At 35.8% G+C, this 22320-nt stretch overlaps 1 protein-coding gene across 2 annotated transcripts in view; it reads right to left on the bottom strand.

The window, feature by feature from the left end:
* The window catches only part of LOC131048539 (phospholipid:diacylglycerol acyltransferase 1), a 46762-nt gene that overhangs the window by 8330 nt on the left and 16112 nt on the right, over nucleotides 1-22320 (bottom strand). The window contains exons 2-4 of one of the 2 annotated variants that reach the window (XM_057982517.2): nucleotides 20114-20336; nucleotides 19323-19606; nucleotides 18667-19012 (exon numbers count right to left, since the gene is read on the bottom strand). In XM_057982517.2, coding sequence (XP_057838500.1) covers nucleotides 18667-19012; nucleotides 19323-19606; nucleotides 20114-20336 — 853 coding nt within the window. The remainder of the gene's footprint in view (nucleotides 1-18666; nucleotides 19013-19322; nucleotides 19607-20113; nucleotides 20337-22320) is intronic. The other variant, XM_057982518.2, reaches the window with a different exon arrangement.

Here is a 22320-nt window from a genome sequence, read left to right as displayed (position 1 = left end):
CTAAATAACCAAAGGACACGTCCCCAACCTGAAAACCCCCGTCCCGGTCTTCGGGACGTGGGGACGACCAGGGGACGTTTCCCCCCGTCCCCAATATGTGAAAATATTCTAGAGACGTCTCAAAAACGGGGGGATGTTGGCCCCAGCCGTGGGGGGCGTCCCTCGACCTTCCCGGGGACGGCCAGACGTACCCCACGGCTGGGGCCTTTTTTAGTAGCTTAAAAACATAAAAAACACAACATTTGTATTAAAAAAAATTAAAAAATAAAAAATTCTAATGAGGGCCCCTACCTCCAAAAACACCCTAAAGCTATTGCTTCACTCATTTTGACTCATTTGGTTATTTGTGTGTGAAGAAAAAAGTTGGAGCAGCAAGGGGGATTGACAAAAGGCATTGAAAGAGGAGGTGCAGCAGTGAATAAAAGACAAAGTGGTTCAACATAGGGCAAGTATCTTCCCTCAAGCTTGAAGAGGTAAGTTTCATTCTTCCATTTTCCTAAAAAAAAATTTCTAATGAGGGCCCCTACCTCCAAAAACACCCTAAAGCTATTGCTTCACTCATTTTGACTCATTTGGTTATTTTTGTGTGAAGAAAACAGTTGGAGCAGCAAGGGGGATTGACAAAAGGCATTGAAAGAGGAGGTGCAGTGAATAAAAGACAAAGTGGTTCAACATAGGGCAAGTATCTTCCCTCAAGCTTGAAGAGGTAAGTTTCATCCTTCCATTTTCCTATTTTCCATTTTTTTTCAAAATTTGATGAATGAAATGAGAGAAATGCCTTCTTTTCTTTTCTTTTCTTTTTTTGGTTTGTATTTTATCAATTTAAACTTTCATTCAAACTCAAAAAAAAAAATGAGCAGCAGTGAGGGCGATAGTAGTAGTGAGAATGAAGTGGAAGTGGTTGGTGGAAATGCAAGTGGAAGTGCTGAGAGAAGTAGTGGGCAGCAACTTAATATATTTAAATGCCCTAAAAGAATTATGGAAACATATGCAAAGGGCCCTTTCAATAAAAAAAACCCTCTTCTCCAATATGTTACACCTAGGGGTGAAAGGAAAAGAAAGTCGAGGGGGGGTAGGGTGTAGGATTGTCATGTTTGTTTGACAAATTTTAGGGGCAGCTACACAAGGGTAAAATCTCATTTTTTGGGTGTTCCAGGCCATGGGGTCAAAGCTTGTCCAGAACTAAAAGATGAGGAGAGGATAGAGTGCAATAGATTGTGTAGGGAGGTAGAAATGGGGAAACAAGGTGTGGCACTACCGGCACCTTCTTTTGCATGTTCACAAACATTTGGGCCTATGACATCCACTATTGGTAGTAGTAGTCAAATTGAGACAAGAGGAAAGAGGAAGATGGGTAGTGAGAAGGGAGGATCAGTAGAAGCTTTGTTTAATGCACAAGGACGTGACGCCATAGAGACATCCATTGCTAGATTCTTTTTTGCTAATGCCATCCCATTTTGTGTGGCACGTTCCTCTTACTTCAAACAAATGATCAAAGATATAGACACTATCAATCCCACATTCACACCTCCTAGAGATCATAAGCTACAAATTACTCTCCTAGACAAAAGAGTATTCCAAGGTTAATGTGCTAATGAAGGATATGAGGCGAACTTGGATGAGGTTTGGTTGCTCTCTTGTGATGGATGGGTGCACTAATGTTAGACATCGGCCACTCATCAATATCATTGTCACATGCCCTACTGGTTCTTATTTTCTAAAAGTCGTGGATTTTTCAGGGAAGTGTAAGGATGCAAAGTCCCCGTTTAGCATTTTGAGAGATGCCATTGAAGAGGTTGGGGCTGCTAATGTTGTACAGGAGATCACTAATTCAGCACGTGTGTGCAAATCAGCAGGTTTGATGGCGGAGGGTGCTTACAAGCACATCTTTTGGACCCCATGTGTTCATGCATTGAAAGACATAGGAAAATTAGATTGGGTGAAGCAAGTGGTGGCAAAAGCTAGAGACATTCAAATGTTCATTTGTAACTACCACACCTCACTTGCTCTCTTTAGATCATTTTCAAAGGAGTTCCTCAAACTTGCTGAAACAAGGTATGCCACTTAATTTTGTATCAAGCTTCCAATTTTTTATTTTAATGAACATTGAATATAGGTATGCCACTTAATTTTTTTATTCTTTTAATGAATGTAGGTATACCACTTACTTCATCTTTTTGGAGAGGATGCTTGAGGTGCATGATCCTCTACAACTAATGGTGGTGAATCTCGAGTGGGCTAGATGGCAAGAATCATTAAGTTTCTCACTATAGTAAGCAATCGACTTACCTTCTTGACTTAAGACAGCACCTACAGCAATCCCACTAGCATCACATTCCACTTAGAAAAGGTAACCGAAATCAGGTAAAGCTAAAATAGGTTCATCTGTAATCTTTTTCCTAAGTAAATGATTGTTTCAGCTTCCTTGGTCCATTGGAATGGCTGCTTATTTCCCTTAATTGTTTCCACAATTGGAGCACGAATTCCATTGAAGTTTCATATAAACTTCCTATAGAAGCTAGCTAGACCATAAAAACTTCTTACCTCAAAGACATTCCTTTGAGTAGGCCACTTTATTATGGTTTTGTCCTTTTCCTTGTCCATATTTAGGCCTTCTTGTGATACTACAAATCCCAAGTAGATTAATTTTGTCTTCGTGAAAGTAGTACACTTTTTAAGATTAATTTGCAACTTCTCATTGTGTAGCTTATTCAAAACCATTTTGAGATGTCTAAGGTGCTCCTCCTTTGAATGACTATAAACCACAATATCATCTAAGTAGACAATAACAAATTTACCTGTGAATTCCTTTAGTACCTCATTCATGAATCTCATGAAGGTACTTGAGGCATTTGTTAACCCTAATGGCATCACTAGACATTCATAAAGCCCATCATTAGCATTAAATGGTTTTTCTATTCATCACCCTCCCTGAATCTTATTTGATGATATCCAATTTTTAAATGTATCTTAGAAAAATATTTTGCAACACTTATCAAATCATCAATTCGAGGCAAAGGAAATCTATACATGATTGTGATTTTGTTGATGGCTCTTGAGTCTATACACATTCTCCAATTTCCATCCTTCTTTGGACTCAACACTATTGCAACAGCACAAGGACTCAAACTTTCTCTTACTACCTAGTCCTTTGTCCTACAACTCTTGTACCTGATTCTTGATTTCTTCATTTTCCTTTGGAGTCATCTTGTAAGCTGCCTTGTTTGGTAAATTGGCTCCTGGAATGAGATCTATATGATGGCTAATGCTTCCCACTAGAGGTAATTCATTAGGAAAGTCATCCATGACAATATCAACAAATTTTGAATTTCTTCAAGCAAATCAATCTACTTTGTGCTAGTAATGATTGCCCCTGTCTTACCAATTAATGCAAAACTTACCTCCTCATCTCTAATTTGATGTAAGAATTATTTTCCACTTACCATCAACACTTTAGGACTGACTTCCTAAGTTGCATTCTCATCCTTAAGAGGTATGAGTGTGTGCTGCTTTCCCTCCTTTTCAAAAGTATATGTATTACTCCTTCCATCGTGAATTGCTTTTCTGTCAAACTACCAAGGTCTACCTAAAAGAGCATGATAGACATCCATTGGTACCACATCACATATTACCTAATCTTTGTAACTTCCTACTAGAAACTTCACTAGGTTGTTCATTTACCAATACCTGATGTCCTTTTTGCAGCCAAGACACCTTGTATGGAGTTGGATGTGTTGTCTTCTTTAGGCCTAGTTTATCAACCATTTCGGTAGATACAAGGTTGTTAGTACTTCCACTATGAATAATAACTCTATAACATTCACCTTTAGTCTTGCGGGTAGTTCTAAACAATGATTTTCTTTGAGCAAGCTCTTGAATTTCTTTGTTTGGCTTTCGCAAGACTCATTTCATGAGCAATGACTGACGTATTCACACATCGCCCCATTGCAAATGGGGACCCCCACTTTTTCGCTTTCTTGGTTAGTTGTCTTACCTTAGCTATTGGTAGTAGTAAGGTCTTTTGCTATTACCCCTTTTGTTTGAAGAAGTGCACTTTATCAGGTGGCTAGGCAATGGTTGAATCATTTCTCCCTCCTTAGGTTGGAAAAAGGTCGAGTGATGTCAATTTGAGCATAGTAGGTAAGGAAGGTCAGTTGGAAAAAAGTTGACTACGTAATTTCCTTTGCTCTTCCATGGAACCAGGTGTCAAGTGTCGATTTGAACATGACAAGCAAGGAGATTTGATGGATGCATACCTTGGATCAAGTTTCATCAATCATGCAAAGTTTCCTTCTTCATCCAAGTGATATGATCATACTTCATTGAGAGGCAAGTTGAAAGGGCAAAATTTAACTAAGTACATGAAAATTTCCTTTGCTCTCTCCTAGGAGTGAAATCCACCTCCATTGCTCCCTCATAGAAGCGAATTCCCTTCCTTTGCCATCTAGGAGGTCTAAAATACCCTTGATTATCACGAATAGCAATGTGAAGCCTTGGTCGAGCAACGAGTTTGATCTTTAGCCTGGCCTAATGCAAAATTTGACTAAGTGTGAGAAAATTTCCATTGCTCCCTCTCAGGAGCGAATTTCACTTCCTTTGCTCCTCCTTCCTTTGCTATTGTGACCCCCAGCATGACTCACATTGCATTCTAGAGGTCTAAAATGGATGCAATGGATCTAATTGAAAGGATGAATTGATGAGGAGATTGATAGAAAAGCCTGTTAGTTTACGTTTATCATATACCGAACATTAGAATAAAATATCCAAGGATACTCTATCCTCTCCTGAACAAAATTACTACTTGTGCCAAGATTGTGAGAAAGACCACAAGGCGACTCCAAGGTCCATATATGTGAACGGGCAACTTTATGTGGATAGCTTCTTGGGTAGTGTGTGTTGAAATACAAGGAGGACTTACGCTTGACAACTAGTATCATTCACAAGCTGAACTTAGGCGAATTTATCAATAAATGCTCTTTGTTTTTGGATTTTCTAATTTGGGATTTCAAAAGGGATAAAAAGGATGAGGGTTCAAGAATTCTAACTACTGCTAAGCATTCCTATAAACTCAAGAGACGGTAAAGACTGGGTGAAATTGGTAATAATGCTTTGTTTCGCCACTTGGACAACTACGTAAAGCGGGTGCAATCTTCTAGGGTTGTGCTTAAGATTTTCACACTTGTGAATAATACCAACAATTGAACAAAATTACTCAAAGTAGAAGTTAAGCACCACATCAAAAGCTCGGGCTAACTTTACACATTGAATGAAAATCATCCATCCAACAAAAGTATGAGAAAAATTTCACCAACCTAAACTATCAATCCTTCATTCATCTAAAAACTTCAAAACAAATTACTTAAAGCAAATCTACTCTAAGTGTTGAAGAAAATATGCAACCATGCAACCACTTGATAACAAATAAGACTTCAAGACAATACTGATAATGAACTTTTTATTATCCAAGTAGCTCTACAAACAATTTCATGAATCACTCCACACTGAAATGAAATGAGAGAATGAGTTTATATAGAGTTTCTAAAATCAAATGAATGGCCAAGATCAATCTAAGATCGACAGTCGAGATTAAGACAACCTAACCCTAATTAGAGTTTCCCAAAATAAAATCAATATCCAATGCATGTGAGACAAGTGGCACGAGGTGCTATTTTTTAGGATTGCACCCCCTTCTCCTGTTGAGAGGCAGAAAATTCAATGAATTTGGACACAATCTGATCAACCTCTTCTATTGTGATGTGGCAGCACGCTGACTCTGAATTCTAATCCTTCCAAATAATCTGCACATACAACAAAAGTGATTTCCCAATCTATTTCCTGTTTTTGGAAAGCATCTCTGATTGACAGGAGGTTCGATGCCTTAGACAAATTCTGCCTCAGGACTGGTTCAGTGTAGAAGATTTTCTGTGTCGACTTTTAGATTTTTTGACTTCATATCCTTTTCTCGGATAGTTTCTTTTTCAAGTACCTCTGCAGCTACAAGGTAAACCTTGTCTTGAATTTCTTTTATCTACTCTTTTGTTTGTCAGCATCTGCCTTCACTTTCTCCAAGACTTCACTGCGTGCAACCAATGTCCAGTGCCAACTGTTGAAGTCATATGCCGCTCCTGCCTCAATTATACTTCCATCAATTAATTCTTGCTTTGACATTCCTTTCAACACTCTAAGGCAGGGAATGGTTCTTTCTTGAATGTCCTGAAGATCAGCCCATGCTTCTGCCATGCTTGCAATTCTGGAGCGTAAAGAGAAGGTTTGTCCATATGTCAATGCTAACCATTCTGCAAATGTGGCTGCTCTTTACTTGTACTTTCCATCCATGCCTTGGTCTCTCTGGTTGTCACTGCTTCTTCCTCAAAACTTATGATTTTTTCCTATGTGGAGCTTTTGGATTTGCTTGATAAAGCGGCTTAGTCAAATGTTGAATATAATCCCTTAAGCACTCAACTTCTTTCTTATATTCTTTCTTCTTTCCTATTTCCTTGTCCAATCTTGCCTTCATGGAAGCAATTGAATTATCCAAATCTTCAGCTTCCTGCTTCTTCATAGTTGGTCCCAAATTGAATGTAGTGATTTCATATTTATGAGAAGCAATATCTCCTTTTGCCTTATCTACCTTTGGTACAACAATCTACACTATCCTGCAACCGGCTTCATCTCTCTGGATGGTGGAAAACCTTCTAGCTGGCTTCTTTGTGGCAACCTGTTCTAATCTGGCCAAAAAATCTGCCATATCATCTTCTTCTTGAATTTATATTTCTTATGTCTTTTCTTTCAATCTCTCCTTCAGCCAATTAGGAACAGTGGGCTACTCAATGCCTTCCACTTCTTCATCGCCTTCTTCACATGCGATACCTTGAAGGGCAGAAATCATTCCTTCTTGAAATTCACCTTCTTCAAAATCCATTTCATTGTTTGACTCCACTACTTCTGTGCCGGTAGGAGACAGAGGTTGCTCATCTTCTTGGTGGATTAATTCTATGTTTTCTTCAAGAAATGGAGAAGGAATCTTTATCTCATCCAATGATTCATCAATAGTTAATATATAGTTTTCATTCTTAGATGTGGCAGAACGAGATGGTTCTATCATTTGCTTCTTCTGGATAGGTCCTTCATTCACAACTGCCTTCCCCTTCTTTTTAGCACCTTCAATTGGTCTAGCACTTTGAGTTGCTTCCTCATTTGAAGAATATCTTTCTGCTTCACCCATCAGGTCATAGGTCAAGATTATATTTCTCCATCTTAATCTATGACACCGCTAATCAACCCATTACCTGGAAGATTTCATAACTGGCCGCATCAAAGTGGTTAAGTCTGCATGCTCTGGTTCGGACCATTTGATAGGAGAAAGAGGTGCATGCTCATCAAAGCCAGGCTGAATATATTCTGCATTATCTTCCAGCTGATCGAGCACAAGGAAAGTTTCATTCGTTCTGATCAAGCTTATTGGCAGTCTGGAAAATAGTCTTTTCCTAATGTCAAATTCATCTGCAGCATTTGCCCAAAAATCCTCTATGTCCACTCTATGTCTGAAACTTTCTCCTTTCACTGATCCAATATTGCCGAGAGGATCAAAATTAGCTCTAGATCGGTAGGATGTAAAGGAATACCACTGCATTTAGCCTGGCACTTTCAGCCATTTGTGCTGTCGGACAAGACTCCTCCATATTTCCAATAAAGAATGGAAAGGATATTGTTGCCTTTTGTTTTATTCTTTTGAAGCTTTGAAATGTTTCTAGTTGTTTGAGAGCTTCAAGTAGGACCATCCGATTGGTTGGATAGATCGTAAATCCGTAAGGACAACCGTCAAAACCTTGAACTCTTATGTATGTAAATTTTGGAAACTGGATAAACCAGGATCCATACTTGCTGATTAAACTTTTTGCTTGAGGAGGTAGCCTCTGGTGAGTTCCTCCTTGTAATGTCCTTGTGATGTACATCGGGAATGCATCATTGGCTCGCTTGAAATGGCCCTTCTCTTTAAGCTACAGCTGAGGATAGCAGTCATAAGACTTGAATTCATTTTCTCCATTGCCAACTATGCCTCTGCAAATCAGTCCGGAATATCTAAAATTTTTGGCCAGTGAGTAGATAATATAGGAGCTCATGTAGAATGACTTTGTCTTCTCTAAATTTATCAACTGTTCATGAAGATTGTTGCTGATTATGCGGGACCAATTGAACATCTTGACTCCCGAGGTAATTTCATCTATGAAGTAATACATCCATGTCTCGAATGGCACACCGTGAGGGCTGCCCATTACTCTATTCAGCAGTAGGATGATATCACCATATTCTTCTTTGAAGTACGAGCGCAACAGATTCTTTGGTACTTTCCCTTGGGGTCTCTTCTTTTCCAACCAAGACTTGTTAATATTTGCTGCACAGAGTTTAGACTAGCTATCATTGATCCTCTTGGTATCTTCTTTGGTCTTGTAGGAGGTTTTATTGTAGACTGGTATTCCGAATGTATCTTGAATGGCTAACTCTGAAAGATTAGCTAAAACTCTTCCATCGGGTGCAATGATTTCTCTTGATTGTGCATTGTAGTGGATAGCACATTCAACTATCAGCTCAGCACATTCTTTAGCCGAAGGAAATCCAACTGCCTGGACGATGTCATTTCTCATCATCCGGCAAACAATGGGTGTCGGCAGGTATCCATCAAGCCCGTACATTCTCTTTCTGAATTCTTCCATATCTACATGTCCGAGATCAGTGTCTGTGATATTTTTCCATTTGGATTTGATCTTGAATTTTGGTTGTACTCCTTTGCTGACGAACTTCATTGATGTTTTTCTGGAAGGTGCTGCCTTGGTGGTCATCAACCTGTAAAACACATGAAAACTTAATATTACTGTCTGATTTTATACCCTTTTATCTGAAAAATTCACTTTCAGCCTGTTAAAAGGTTAAATTTTTGTGAAAAAAGCAGACTAAAAGTGAAGAATTTGGTCTAAAAATAGATAAATTTGATGAGAAATAAGACAGGATAATAGAAAAATTTAGTCATATTTCAGATTTTGTCTTAGAAATTGATCTTTGTGACTGAAACTCGCCTTCAATTCTAAAAATCTGAGAAAAAAAACACTAATTTCTTGACTTCCAACACTTTGAAAAATTTTGATTCTTGAAAATTTCTCTTGAAAATCAACTTTTACAAGATTTTGAGAGAAAACTTCTTCTCAACTACTCTTCAAATTCTCAACCTAAATGATGAATAGTGAAAGTGACTTGGTTGAAAATATATATAGTCTAGGAATTTTAAACTTAGAAGTTCTCTTTTGTGTTTTTTATTGTTTTTTTATTTTTTTATTATTTTTTTGTCTTTTAATGTTTTAAATCTTTTCGAAATGGAAAATTTTATTTCTCTCAAAAGCAAAGAATCTTATAGAATCTTCCAAGATTCTTGAATAATTTTCTAAGTGTTGAAAATAATCTGGTTTTTTTGGGGGAAAATAATTAAAAATTTATTTCATGTGTCAAATTTATCTTCCAACTTGTTTGACTGATTTCATGTGCGATTTATCAAAATTTGTCTTTCTTTTGGTATGGCAAATTGATTGTCTTCATGTTTGATCCATGGGCAAATTGTATGTCCCTGGTCAGGCATCTTCACATATTCCATTTATGCCTAGATAAAATCAATGTGTCCATGTTTGATCAAACTTTTTCATGTCTTGATTATGGATGTCTTGGGTTTTATTTGCTAATTCATGTTTTGGATCGGAGTTGGAAGGTGTTTGGACATCTTTCTTTATGTCTTGGCGGGGTTGGAAGAGTTTGGACAAGTTTGTTTCAATCCTTATGCCTTGCTTTGTTTATCATATCAAGTCTTGAAGAGGGCGAACTTTATGTCTTTCAATCTTTGCTTTATTTGTTTTGCTTCCTTCTTTAACCCTAACTGCAGGTTGGAGTTTGTAATGTCCCCTACTAGGTTTAGGCATGTTTTAACCATAATTAATCCATCTCAACAAACTTATGACTTAAACTAAGGTGATTAGGAGACAAAACTATCTTGAACATGAATTCAATCAATGATAACATAATCTTCTTTCTGATATTGATTTGATAATTCAATCTTATTTATAATCTCAGATTTACTTGTTCATTCAAGTTATATATATATATATATAATCTTCTTTTTGATATTGATTTGATAATTCAATCTTATTTATAATCTCAAATTTACTTGTTCATTCAATTTATATATATATTATTATATTATTTATTTTCAGATTGTATTATACTATAATTTTACTCCCAAACAGTCCTTATTAAAATATTATGGTAATTATAATCATTATATTATTTTATATAATTATATTATTATTAAGTTGTGCATGAGACACATTATCGTTCTTCCCCCTTTCCATCTGCTCTTAATTCCCCCTTTATATTTCCTTAATTAAATAGTATATCCAGATTTATTTTATATTCTTATGTCTCTTATATGAATTTAGAATTCATTGTTAATGACTGTTGTTTCAGTTGTATTAATTAAATTGCATCATTACTTTTAATTGTATTAAATTGTATTCATAATATTGATTGTATTAACAATGTTAAATTATATTAACATTATTAAACTGCATCGAATGATATTATTAGCAGCCCTTATATTCATACCCATAAAGTTCCCAGTCAACATGAGTGCTGACCTCTTCTTCCTCCCGTATTTTCCTCTCCTTACAATCCAATTCCCCTGCCTAAAAACATAAGTTGATTGTATAATTTTGGCTATAAAGGCAGACAGATCTGATGTGCGTCAGATCTGGTCTGCCACTGTGTTTTAACTATGACTGTCATACGTATTGCAGTCTATCTTGATATTCTACATAAAACATTATCAGGATTCGAAGCATACGTATTGACACATCCCTATGCATACCACCATGAACAAAAGTCTATCTTGATATTCTACATAAAACATTATCAAGATTCGAAGCATACGTATTGACACATCCCTATGCATACCACCATGAACAAAGACGTTTCTGCCTGTCATTTTCTACACATACTGTAGGGGTCGGCCTTGCCTTACTTTGTTTATTCTTCTTAAAGTAATTTTCCCCAAAATCCCTATCTGCTTGGATGGATTCGATTGCCATCTTATATTCCGCTTATTGAATAGTTGCATTCCTTGGATGTTAAGAGACATCTCCCATCAACATCAACTTAAACAATTCGACTTATTACTCCAACCACACCCTTCCATAATTAATTATTGTTATTCTTTTATTTATTTCTGATTTCATTTATATGATTAAAGAATATTATAAAATATTAATTAAATAATACTATTTAATAAATAAATAAATATTTAATAATTTCAAATGATAATTGGTTAATAATTATTATATTCATTAATAATAATAAATGTTTTATTATGCTATATATATATATATATATAATGATCAAGGAGGGGACGTGACAGAGTTTAATTAACTCTTTCCACACACTTTGAAACTGCAGGTAGGAGTTTGCAATCGGTTGGACATCCTTCCTTGATGCATCTTGTGCCATGTCAAATAATATCTTGCAACCTTGCTGTCTTTGTCTTCATGGATCTGATTTGGAAATCTGATCGCCATGTTCTGATCATGCTTCTCTTTATGCAAAAAAAAAAAAAAAATTCTCTCTCCTCTTGCAACTTTGGCGAAGTTGGGCAACCTCTCTCCAAATTTTATCTTGCTTTATCGTCAAGGGCGGATTTGATAATCTCTTGGACAGGGCAAAGTTGGCTGAAGGCTTTGCTAATTAATGCTTCTCTTCCTTGGACAAGGCTTTGGCTTGAGAGGGCAGAGTTGGAAGACTCTTTGCCATCTTTGTTTTTCCTTGCAAATTTCATGCCTTGTTGAATTCGCATGGGCTTAGAGGCTGCTTGCTTTATACTCTCTTTGGAAAGTTTGGCTCTAATCTTTGCTGCTGACTTAAACCCTAGGTGCGAATTTGCCTAACCCATGCCACCTTCATTAACTGCAGATCAGAGTTTATCAATACTTGGACAATCCTTGACATGGCTTAGGCAGAGTTTGAAGTTTGATTGCCTTCCTTGATCTAGCATAGGTGGACTTGGAATGTGGTTTACCATCCTTTCTCAAAGCTTGGCGGACTTGAAAGACTATGAGCCATGCTTTTTGTTTGGCTTTCATCTTAAGCGAATTTGGATTGCCTTCTTGACATTGTTTCCTTCATCTCTTTGAACCTTCAATTTGCCATCTTCTAACTTGCTTTGATGCTGTTTGCTCTATATCCTCACATGTTTGCTTGCTTGATTTATCTCTTCTTTATCTCCTTTGCCTTAGCTTTATTTGCTTTCTTGGCATATGTGGAAGCTTCAATGCTTTATTTCATTGTTTGCTTTATCAAGACTTCAGCTTTGCAAGCTTTATTCGTTTTCTTAACCTCCTCGTATCTTTGGCGAACTTTGGCATGCTTTATGCCAACTTGATTTAGGTGAAGTTGGAAACTAAGTTGCTTTATTTCCTTGTTTGCTTTATTTGCTTTATTAGCCTTGCAATTTTAGCGAACTTGATGTCTTTCATCTTTGCTTTCAAATGCCATGTCATCATACCTTAATCCCAACTTGCTTTAAATGTCATTGCCAACTTGGTGATTCTCACACCATCTTTAACTTATGTCATGCTTTTAATGCTAACCTTTGCTAGGTGGACTTTGCTTTCCTCTAGACAAGGCGGACTTTGAGTGACTCTTGCCATGTCTTGGCAGACTTGGCAAAGGCCTTGCCAACCTTGACATACGCTAGGCGGACTTTGGAACTTCCTGTGTGTTGGTTAACAGATTTGTCTTTTTTAAAATATTTGCAAACTTGACTCCAAATACCCAAATCGAAAGACAAAAGAAAACCAACAGTTGAGTCACTTGCAATGGCATTTGCAAGTGCTCTCTAAATTTTGATATGAAGGTACAGCTCCCTTTGTTGGATAAAATGTATGTTTTTTGAATATGCTTTTAACCAGAAAGCAATAAAGGCAAACTAGCATCTACCCATAACCATGAAAGTAGATGTGAAAAACTAATTTAAAATGAAGTGAATGAAGATAAGTAAAACACAGTTTAATTACCCACACCCACGAAAACACCCTTTCCAATAGAATTAAAATGCCCTAGACTCTGATCAAGTCTCACTCATGCCTCAAATGACAAGGGGGATCAGAATGCCCAGGCAAAGAGCTAACAACGGATTTCTTTCCAATATAACAAGTTATTTTTGAAATCAAAAAGTTTCAAAATTAAATGCATACACACAGTTTAATGTAACAGAAAAGGCAATGAAAGGTAATTACAAGAGAAACAAAGCTCATAGTAATCAAAAGAAAATATTGACAAATGCATAGATCAACAAAATCTTCTTTATTTCATCAATGCCAAAATGTGGGCTCACAGACTCATCACCTCTATAAAATAAAACTACGTAGTCCAGAAAACTTTGTTGCCCTCTTTTTTTTCACAGCAAAAAAAGAACTCCCCCCATGCTCTTTCTTTTTATTACATATATATCCTCCTCCTTTTTCGAGGAGACTTTCAGTTAACATAATTGATTCTTGGAAAAGATTATTGATTACAAAAATATTTCTTTTTAACCTTTCACTTTCCCATGGAATTGCTACTTTCCAACTGATTTAAAACATTTTTAAAATGTTTAAATTGCAGCTCTCAAACTGAGTGAGAAAATTTTTAATTTCTCTTACAGCCACTTTTTATTAAATTCACCACCGGTTTAAAATGTTTAAATTGCAGCTCTCAAACCGAGTGAGAAAATTTTTAATTTCTCTTACAGCCACCTTTTATTAAATTCACCACCGGTTAACCAGGCACCCTGGAGCCATGAAAATTTGCAAGCAGTTATGATATTTAAAATTACATATGAATTTTTAACCATTTTTTAACAACTAGCCAAATCAGGGTACTTCCTTTGTAAACTGACCCTGCCAACCATATTGCTGTATTGAAAAAATATTAAAATAATATATTATGTGAGCTCGTATGGTCATGAAATTAAATCTGAGAACATTTAAGACCAAAATATTAGGTGAGTTGTCCTCAAATTAAAAATAATCCGCAACTTTTTTTTGGCTGCATTTTTTGACTGGCGGATATATGTGCAGAATTGGACTGTCACGAACTGAACCGTTGAACCACTGAACCATTGAACCTTTTTATGTTGGTTCGGAGGTTCAACGCAGAAAAATTCACACAACTTTCAACTGAAAAACTCCATTTCCCACAAAATTTTGACAGCAAAATGAACCGTTGAACTGTTGAACCTTTGAACCTTGAACCTCGAGGTTCAATCAGAAGGTTCAAAATTACAGACTTAGGTGAACATAAAGACAAGAATCATGAGATTTTTCAATAACAAAGCTACAACTTGGGGAAGTGAAAACTTTCTTTTTTTAATTTCCAAGTTCAAAAACTAGGGTAACAACAAGCTCTGAAGGGGGACGAGGAATGCAAGGACGAAGAGAATCCAAAACATCTCTGGGTGAGACGAGTGCCTTATCCATTGGGCAATAGAGTCAAAGAAATTGAAGGAATAAAGGGCATTGCTTTGCAGAGGGGTGGAGGGGAACAGGGCGAGAATTGAAAACTAAAAAGACAAAACTGACCAAGTTGAAAAAGAGACTAAACTAACCACAACCAGAATTTTCCTAAGTATGTACAAAGTCATAAGACCCTACCTCAAGCCTGCCAGAAACTAGTCATGCGAACCCATTAACAGGCTGGGAGAAATATGTGCCTTTTCGGAATAATGAATTGTGGCCATGACAGATAATCAAGAACCACAACCACCTAGCAACTGCTTCACTACAAAATTTCAGATTAATGGTGTGCAAGAAAAATCTGTATATGTGCTCATCTCCAAAAAGCCATTTTTCATCATAAACTTTTGAATCTTCTCTAGTCCCTTGTATAGTATTACTCAAGCCCTTTTCAATTTTTGATTGCAAATAATAATGCTTAGAAGTTCCTAAAGGAATAGCTACATCATCTTTAGAATTTCTACTGTTAAAATCATCGCTCTTAAAAAAACTTTCAGCATTTATACTGAGCTTGGAATAAAGAAAGACTTCATCAAGCATAGGATCTACACTAGCTGAAAAAACTTCATCTTTCTTTACTGCAATCATATCTGAAAACTCCCTATCCAAAATCAAGGCATGAGATGAATTAATACCTGAATTTTCATGTGAGAGACTTCTCCTTCAATGGATGACAAAAACTGACATATGATTTCCTCTTCACAAAGAGAAATGTCTTCCAAAACCTTCAGCAATTCTAGAAACTGCAATGCTTTTACAGCTTGACTGCTTTCTTGCTCTATATTTATTCTAAAATCTTCTTTTCCTTTCACATTTTCAGAATTCGAAAAATCTTTGATAGAGCATGATTTTGATTTATTTCTAACACAAGCCTCGTTAGATAAACCTTCAAATAACATCATTGTATCTTCAAAGTGAAATGACTCCAGAATAGATTCATTGAAATCTTGCAAAGAATCATTCTTACCATCTTCTTCTATAAAATTGAAGGCTGCATATTTTGGCTGTGTTAATCTGAAAAACTTTCATCTTTAAATTTTTTTGGACAAGATGACTTTCAATAATTTCAAAACTGAAACTTTCTATTTCCAGAGAAGATACTCTAATGCAGCAAGCTAGGTTGAGGAGTTTGTTGAGGCAAATGATAATACAGTGGTAGGGCAAGAATGCTAGAGTTTAGTGTAGGGATGCAGTTGGACATTATCAAAAAAGTAAAAATATTGCATCTCAAGTTCCTTATATTTTATGCATAGAATGATATCATCGTGGAAACTAAAAGAATTCACTATGTCTAACATTACCTTCCAATTACTCCAATCAATGGCCTTTGACATATATAGTTTTCTTCTCTACTGCAAGTAGGTTGAACATCTCCCATGTCTTTCAAACTAATGTCTACCATGAAATATGTGGTTCTGCATGCCATTAGGCCAACTACTTACAGGCTAGTAAAAATATTATCGGTTTGTATTCTGTCACTTCAGTGACTACAACAACTATCCAGTTCTACATTAAACTACAGCATCCTTGCATCATTTTTCAAACCTACATTGTATCAACTCCCACAATAATATATTAAATTATTTGTGTATCATAAGATGGCAGACATTCCTTTCATTATCCCTTGGGCTCACAACATTATTTGTCTTATGCAGATGGAAATAAGGAAGAGTTAAATCATGTTGAAATAGATGCATCTGTGACTGTGCAAAGGAGGCAGAGATGCTCAATTGACCAGCCTCACAGCCTCAAAGGAGAGATTCGTACAAGCTTATAAGAAAGGTCACTGATCACAACTTAGGTTTCTGATGAACCTAATATATACAAACAAGTTGAGAAAGGGAACAAAACCATCAGACAAGATTTAAATTTTTTAATAAAAGTGATGTCAATCCTTCAGAAAATAGGTACAAATAATGCAAGTGTGGCAAAAAAGCTATGTGAAATAGCTTTCTAAATACTTTGATATGCCTTCTTGCCCTGTGAATGAAAGAAAAAAGAAATCAGACTACAGCTCTGCATATAGTTGCAGAATCTGTTATGATCTCACAATAGAAAAAAAAAATCTAAGTGTTCCCAGTTCCAAAGAGAAAATATCAATTCCCATTGATTTACAAAGGGTGCATTAAATATGTGCATTTATTGACCATGAGACTGATTGAATGTCTAGATCCACTGATTGCCCATTCTTCTGCCTGGAAACCCTCCAGAAAGAAACGCATTTCTATTAACTTCTGCTTATCATGGTGACAAGCAGTTGTATAAGTGACATATGGGCAGCCCTTAGGATAAAATTCTAATATCTAAACATATATTTAATTATGCATGGTAGAGGAAAAATGAATACAATCATCTCCTATTCCTGTTTTCTCTGCATAATGATCTGCTATGAGTAGTCAATTTATTTTTTGAATAGGTATCAGTGCTTTTAAAACCTATCCTTCATAATAATTAACATCACTCGTTTATTGAAACTAGGGATAAGATAGTCATCTTAAAAGACCATATATGGTCTAGAAGACTTCGTGTAATGCCATATCCCACAACATCTTGCTGAAACATTATATATCAACATCATAAGAGGGGATAAAAAAGAATGTCAATATATAATGTGCTTCCTTATAAATTTTCAAACCAATATACTCATTGTCCCTAGGAGAAAAACTTTACACAGCTAAGCTATATATCAAGAAAATGAAGACCTGTCTTCACAAATGGACAGGGATTATTACACGCATGTTGTATAAACTTCTGTAGTCAATTGTGGCATTTGAAGTGCCAATGAAATAGTTCCCTAGATAAAAAGATAAGACAAAATGTAAAACAAAGTTTTTGTTCAAAGACAGCAAAGGCCTTGCTACAGGGGTTTTTAATAATTGGATAGATAGCGTATGTGAACTATATGCAAAACTTTCCCTTAAAGATCAGTAGAGCATAACTGCATTTGCATTTCTAATAGTATTAACCATAGTCAGAAAACTCGGACTTGGCGAAAACTTGGCAAGCACAAAAAATACAACTCAGCAAAAACTTGACAAGCCCAAAAAATATGACTTGGCAAAAACTCAGCAACTTAAAAAATTGCTTAAATTTTATTTGAAATGCATTTATTTTTTTGCAAAATTCAATGACAAGATGTATCCAATGAGTCCATAAAGGAGTAAAAAAGTGTTTTCTATTAAATTTGATTGATATGAATGCAAATTAAGTACGAAATCGCATCTTCATGTGGAATCCTAATATAATAGTTAGCTGACAATTATTATGAATTTATGATCATTACCTTTGAACATCATCATGATTCATCATAATTCATAAGTTGCATATTAAAACATTTTATATCTTCCTCTTCCTTGGTCGAGTGAAAACTTTGGGAGAGGTTCTAAATTTCTAATAATTACATTTGAATCTTTGATGGAAGATACTGATAGTATGATATTTCATCATTGATCAATGATATTATGATAGTGATAAAATTAGTCGTCTAAGTTCTCGATTCTGGTCTTCACTCCCAGACCCCCTCATTGTAATCAAATTTCTTATATGGCAAGAGATCCGAATAACTAGTGGTGGTTTGGAAGTCGAGACCCCAATGAGTTTTTGGCACAGGCTCGCTGATTTTTTGTTAAAAACTTGCCAAAAACTCTGCGAGAGTTTTGCTGGAAAACTCAGTGCCAAAAAAAATCACAAGTTTTTCATGACTCGCCATGTTTTCATTGAGTCTTCCATCTATGGCAACTATTAAATGAAATGAAATTAATAATATATCCGCAAATGACCAGAAGTAGTCAATTTGAATAAAGAAATAATCAAACTAATGAAAGTCAAAATGCATCTCTACTATATACAGAACTAAGACGTAAAAAGTAAAAGCAGATAAAGTGGGGATCAGAAAGTAGGGCAAGAACCAACAGAAATGGAAGTTAAAGAAAGAGAATTTCTACTACACAATACTGCTTGCAAGTCCAGACTCTAATATTTGCCACAGAAAAAATACAAAATCTACAGACTACAGATCATTTTTTGTGAGAATCATAACAAACTAAATCAATTTCAACTAAAATTATAAGTTGGTTTTCATTACCTTGTAGTCAGCCATTGTTAGTTCTGACGATGACTGTTCTGATGCCTCCTTACCAAATGAAAGGATCCGACCATAGTGGACAAGAGGCTTTTCTCTAGAATCCACATCTTTTGCAGATGACTTGTTTGAACTATGCTCCTTGCATATGTGCGCTGCATTGAGTTTAGTTTTCTTTGGAATGCTATCACATTTTTCTTCAGGTGACCAATCAAGATCACCCCAAATTGTTTCCCCTCCCTTAGGTAACATTGACATTGGTGAATCCCAAGTGCGAATCATTCGCAGCACATGCTGCAGGGTATGTAGTCCAAAAATCTCTGAATCTAAAACACCAGGTGCAATAGCTCTGCTCAAATATGGAGATCAAGGCATGGATTAATAAGATAATACAACTATCAAAGTATTAGGGTAAATAGGTCCAACATCCTATTATATCAAATTTCTATTGTACACGACACCATATTTCTTCACAAGTTTTTGCATTGAACAGTAAGAAAGGAACTGCTTGAAAGAGATGAAAAAAAAAACAAATACAAACACTTAAAATCTTAAAACATTCATAAGCCTTCTTCAGCCACTTTATAATTAAAACACCTCACCCAATAAATCTCAACTGTTTAGAATTATCCATAAATCTTGACATCCTATAAGATTACCTGGCAACAGCAATATCCTTGGCTTCAGCTGAGAAAAGCCCTGTAAAAGCCTTTGGAACACCAAGAAATGGCGGTGCAATATTCATCACAGCTCTGATATGTTTCGCACACCAATCTGGGCCACCTCCCCCACCCATAGGAGCAGGGGCTTCAACCCATTTCATGAAATGTAGAAAGTAAAGGGCTCCCATGGAATGTGGTATAGCAACAACTTTTCTACCATTGTTGGTTTCGACCATAAGCTCTATGGTACTCTTCAGCCTGCTCAATGTTTGGTCTCGCACCTGTTACAGTTAAATTTTCAAAGAAAGCCATAGGTGATGTAAAACAGACTTTTATAATGATTCAGTGTCATACTTAAATTGATATTTCTTAGCACTAGAGACAAAACTGATAATATGCATAGGTACTACATAATCCAGATATTTTGATTTCTGTAAGGGGGAAGAGATTAGAGAGGAAAAACAGAAAAGCTAGGATGAATTTAATAATGAAGAAGTTATATAAAACATATGAGATGAAAACTGCAATTTAAATATTACATAAAATATCAAGCTTTAATTAACATTAAATTAGCTTTATTAGCATAATGTTCTGATTATTATGGAAAATGTACGTCTTTAAGCCTCGTTGAGAAATCTTTTAGGTTTCTTTTCAAAAAGAGATCTAGTTGCTCCACCATTTTTGATGCAATAGCAAACTAGATGCACATGTTTTGCATTAAAAAAAGGATCAAATTACATTATGCAAACAGCATAAGGCTAAGAGGGCATTGTGTACAAAGAAAATACCTCTGTATGTTGGAAAGAGAGTCTCCAATCGTAGGCAGCCATATGCATGTTTTTACCCTCATATCCAATATGTGCCAGGTTTTCAATAAGCAGTGCCCAAACAAAGTACCCCAATGCAAAGTAATCTGCTGCAACCAGCTCCGAAACTGGCCTGACTCTAATCCCAGAGGGATCCAATCCTGTTTCATTGTCCAAAGACATGTGTTCCACCCAGCAGAGTGGCCTACTCAAATAAATAACAGTAATAAGAAACCATAAATATACACAAATTATAGATTGACTGAAATCAAGATTACAGAACATCTTGTACATCACAGCTAGATGCTGCAGGCATACTTCCCTCCAGTTTTTGCTAAACCCGGACAACTAAATTCCAATAAGGAAATAAAAAACCACGAGGATTGTTTACACATAGAAGTCAAAACCTATTTGTAAGTTAATATCCAAAGGTGTATGGATTACATGTACACAAGACTCAAAAGAAAATGAGGCCTAGATGTTCCTGGATAACAGCGTCACCCTGTCAAAACAGGTGAACTTTAAGTCTTTATGCACAGTTTTGATTTTATATCCCTCTGCTCAATTTTTATTGCCTTGAATGGATCGAAGGCACATTATTTGTCAATATCAGCTCCAAATTCTTCCTCAATCACAGATTTTGCAGAAAATTATGTGAGCTTGAAATATTCTTTTATAATCAATCACAAGAACGATGAGCAACAGTGAATTTTAATAGATTAATCTTATTAAAGAAATCCCTTCCGGGCTCACAATATTGCCTTTAGAAATGATTTGTGATAACATGGCAAGGTCAACTTTCCAAAGGCCGTTGGGAGAATAAAGGTCAGCAGAATAATTCACCAAAGAAAAATAACATAAACCCCTATGTCATGCAACAATAAAAAGGACATAAATGCACAACAGAAGTGATGTTTTGTAATGATGAGAGTAATGACATATGGAATTTAACATTAAAAATCGATTGCTCACTAACACACTTGTAACAGTTTGGAGTGTCTATAAAGGACCACAATCTATGCAATCAAAACCTCCATATAATAACATTCCAAGTGAGTTCTTATATTTTAATATTGCCTTTTAATCCCATTCCATATTCAGAAATCCAGTGAAAACTGGTCCAAGCATAAAAAGATTGCTTATTGGTTAAAATACTGTCTTGAATGGAAAAACATTGTGGCATGCTGACCAAGCTGATCCAATAGGTATATCAAATTAGTATGGTACATCCTGCTTCTTTCTCATTTATGGGGCATCTAGTCTCACTGGAAAAACACGAGAAATCATATGTTCATATCAAATTTCTGCAAATGTAAATCTTATATCACCACAAGTTTGTTGCTAGTACTTAACAAATCATAATATTTGAGTCAAAAGATTGTGAATTCATCAGTTAACTCCTCAAACAGACATTTATGGTCTCAATGAAAGTTACAATCCGAGCCTCCTCTAATGCCTCCGAAAGCCTTACTGCATGTCCAAAATTTGTTGGAGGTGTCTTAAAACCTAAGATCCTGATGCTGCTTTAAGGTTATATGAAGTTGACAAACATTTTACTAAAAGTAAACGTTGACTTGTTTTTTGCTTTTATCAGAAATTTGGACATTTGTAGTCTCACTGGTAGTTACAATCCCAGCCTCCTGTAATACCTCCAAAAGCCTTGCCAACTGTCTAGTATCCATTGGAGGTGCCTAAAAGCCAAGACTATAATGTTGCTTCAAGGTTATATGAAGATAACAGATATTTCACTGAACTTTGATTTGATCTTTGATTTTATCAGAAATTTGACCTAAAAATTGAAATGTTCAATTCATTTTATTGATTTCACCCCTCTAGAAAGGTTATTATTCTCAAATAATAAGTCATAGGTGCTATCATAATAGAGACCCATGTCTAAATCCCCATAAAACGTGCTGCATGTTTAAAATATTTCACTGTCATATGTTTAATTGCTGGATCGGATAAACTATCGTATCCAATTCTGGGTGTGATGTACCCTAACAAACAAGACTAGGTGCAAGTCCCAGTTGAATTCAACAAAAGAGATATACCTCAGTCACGGCACCTAAGCTGAAAGTCACCCTACAAGAAAATATTAAACCTATTTTAAAAAAATGATTAATTTATAAATTAACTAATTGATTAACTAACTAATAAATTAATTAGTTCAAAAATTATCCCAGATTGTT

This window comes from Cryptomeria japonica, chromosome 9 (genome assembly GCF_030272615.1).
Source record: "Cryptomeria japonica chromosome 9, Sugi_1.0, whole genome shotgun sequence".
NCBI lineage: Eukaryota > Viridiplantae > Streptophyta > Pinopsida > Cupressales > Cupressaceae > Cryptomeria > Cryptomeria japonica.
This window is presented reverse-complemented; position numbering and strand designations above follow the sequence as displayed.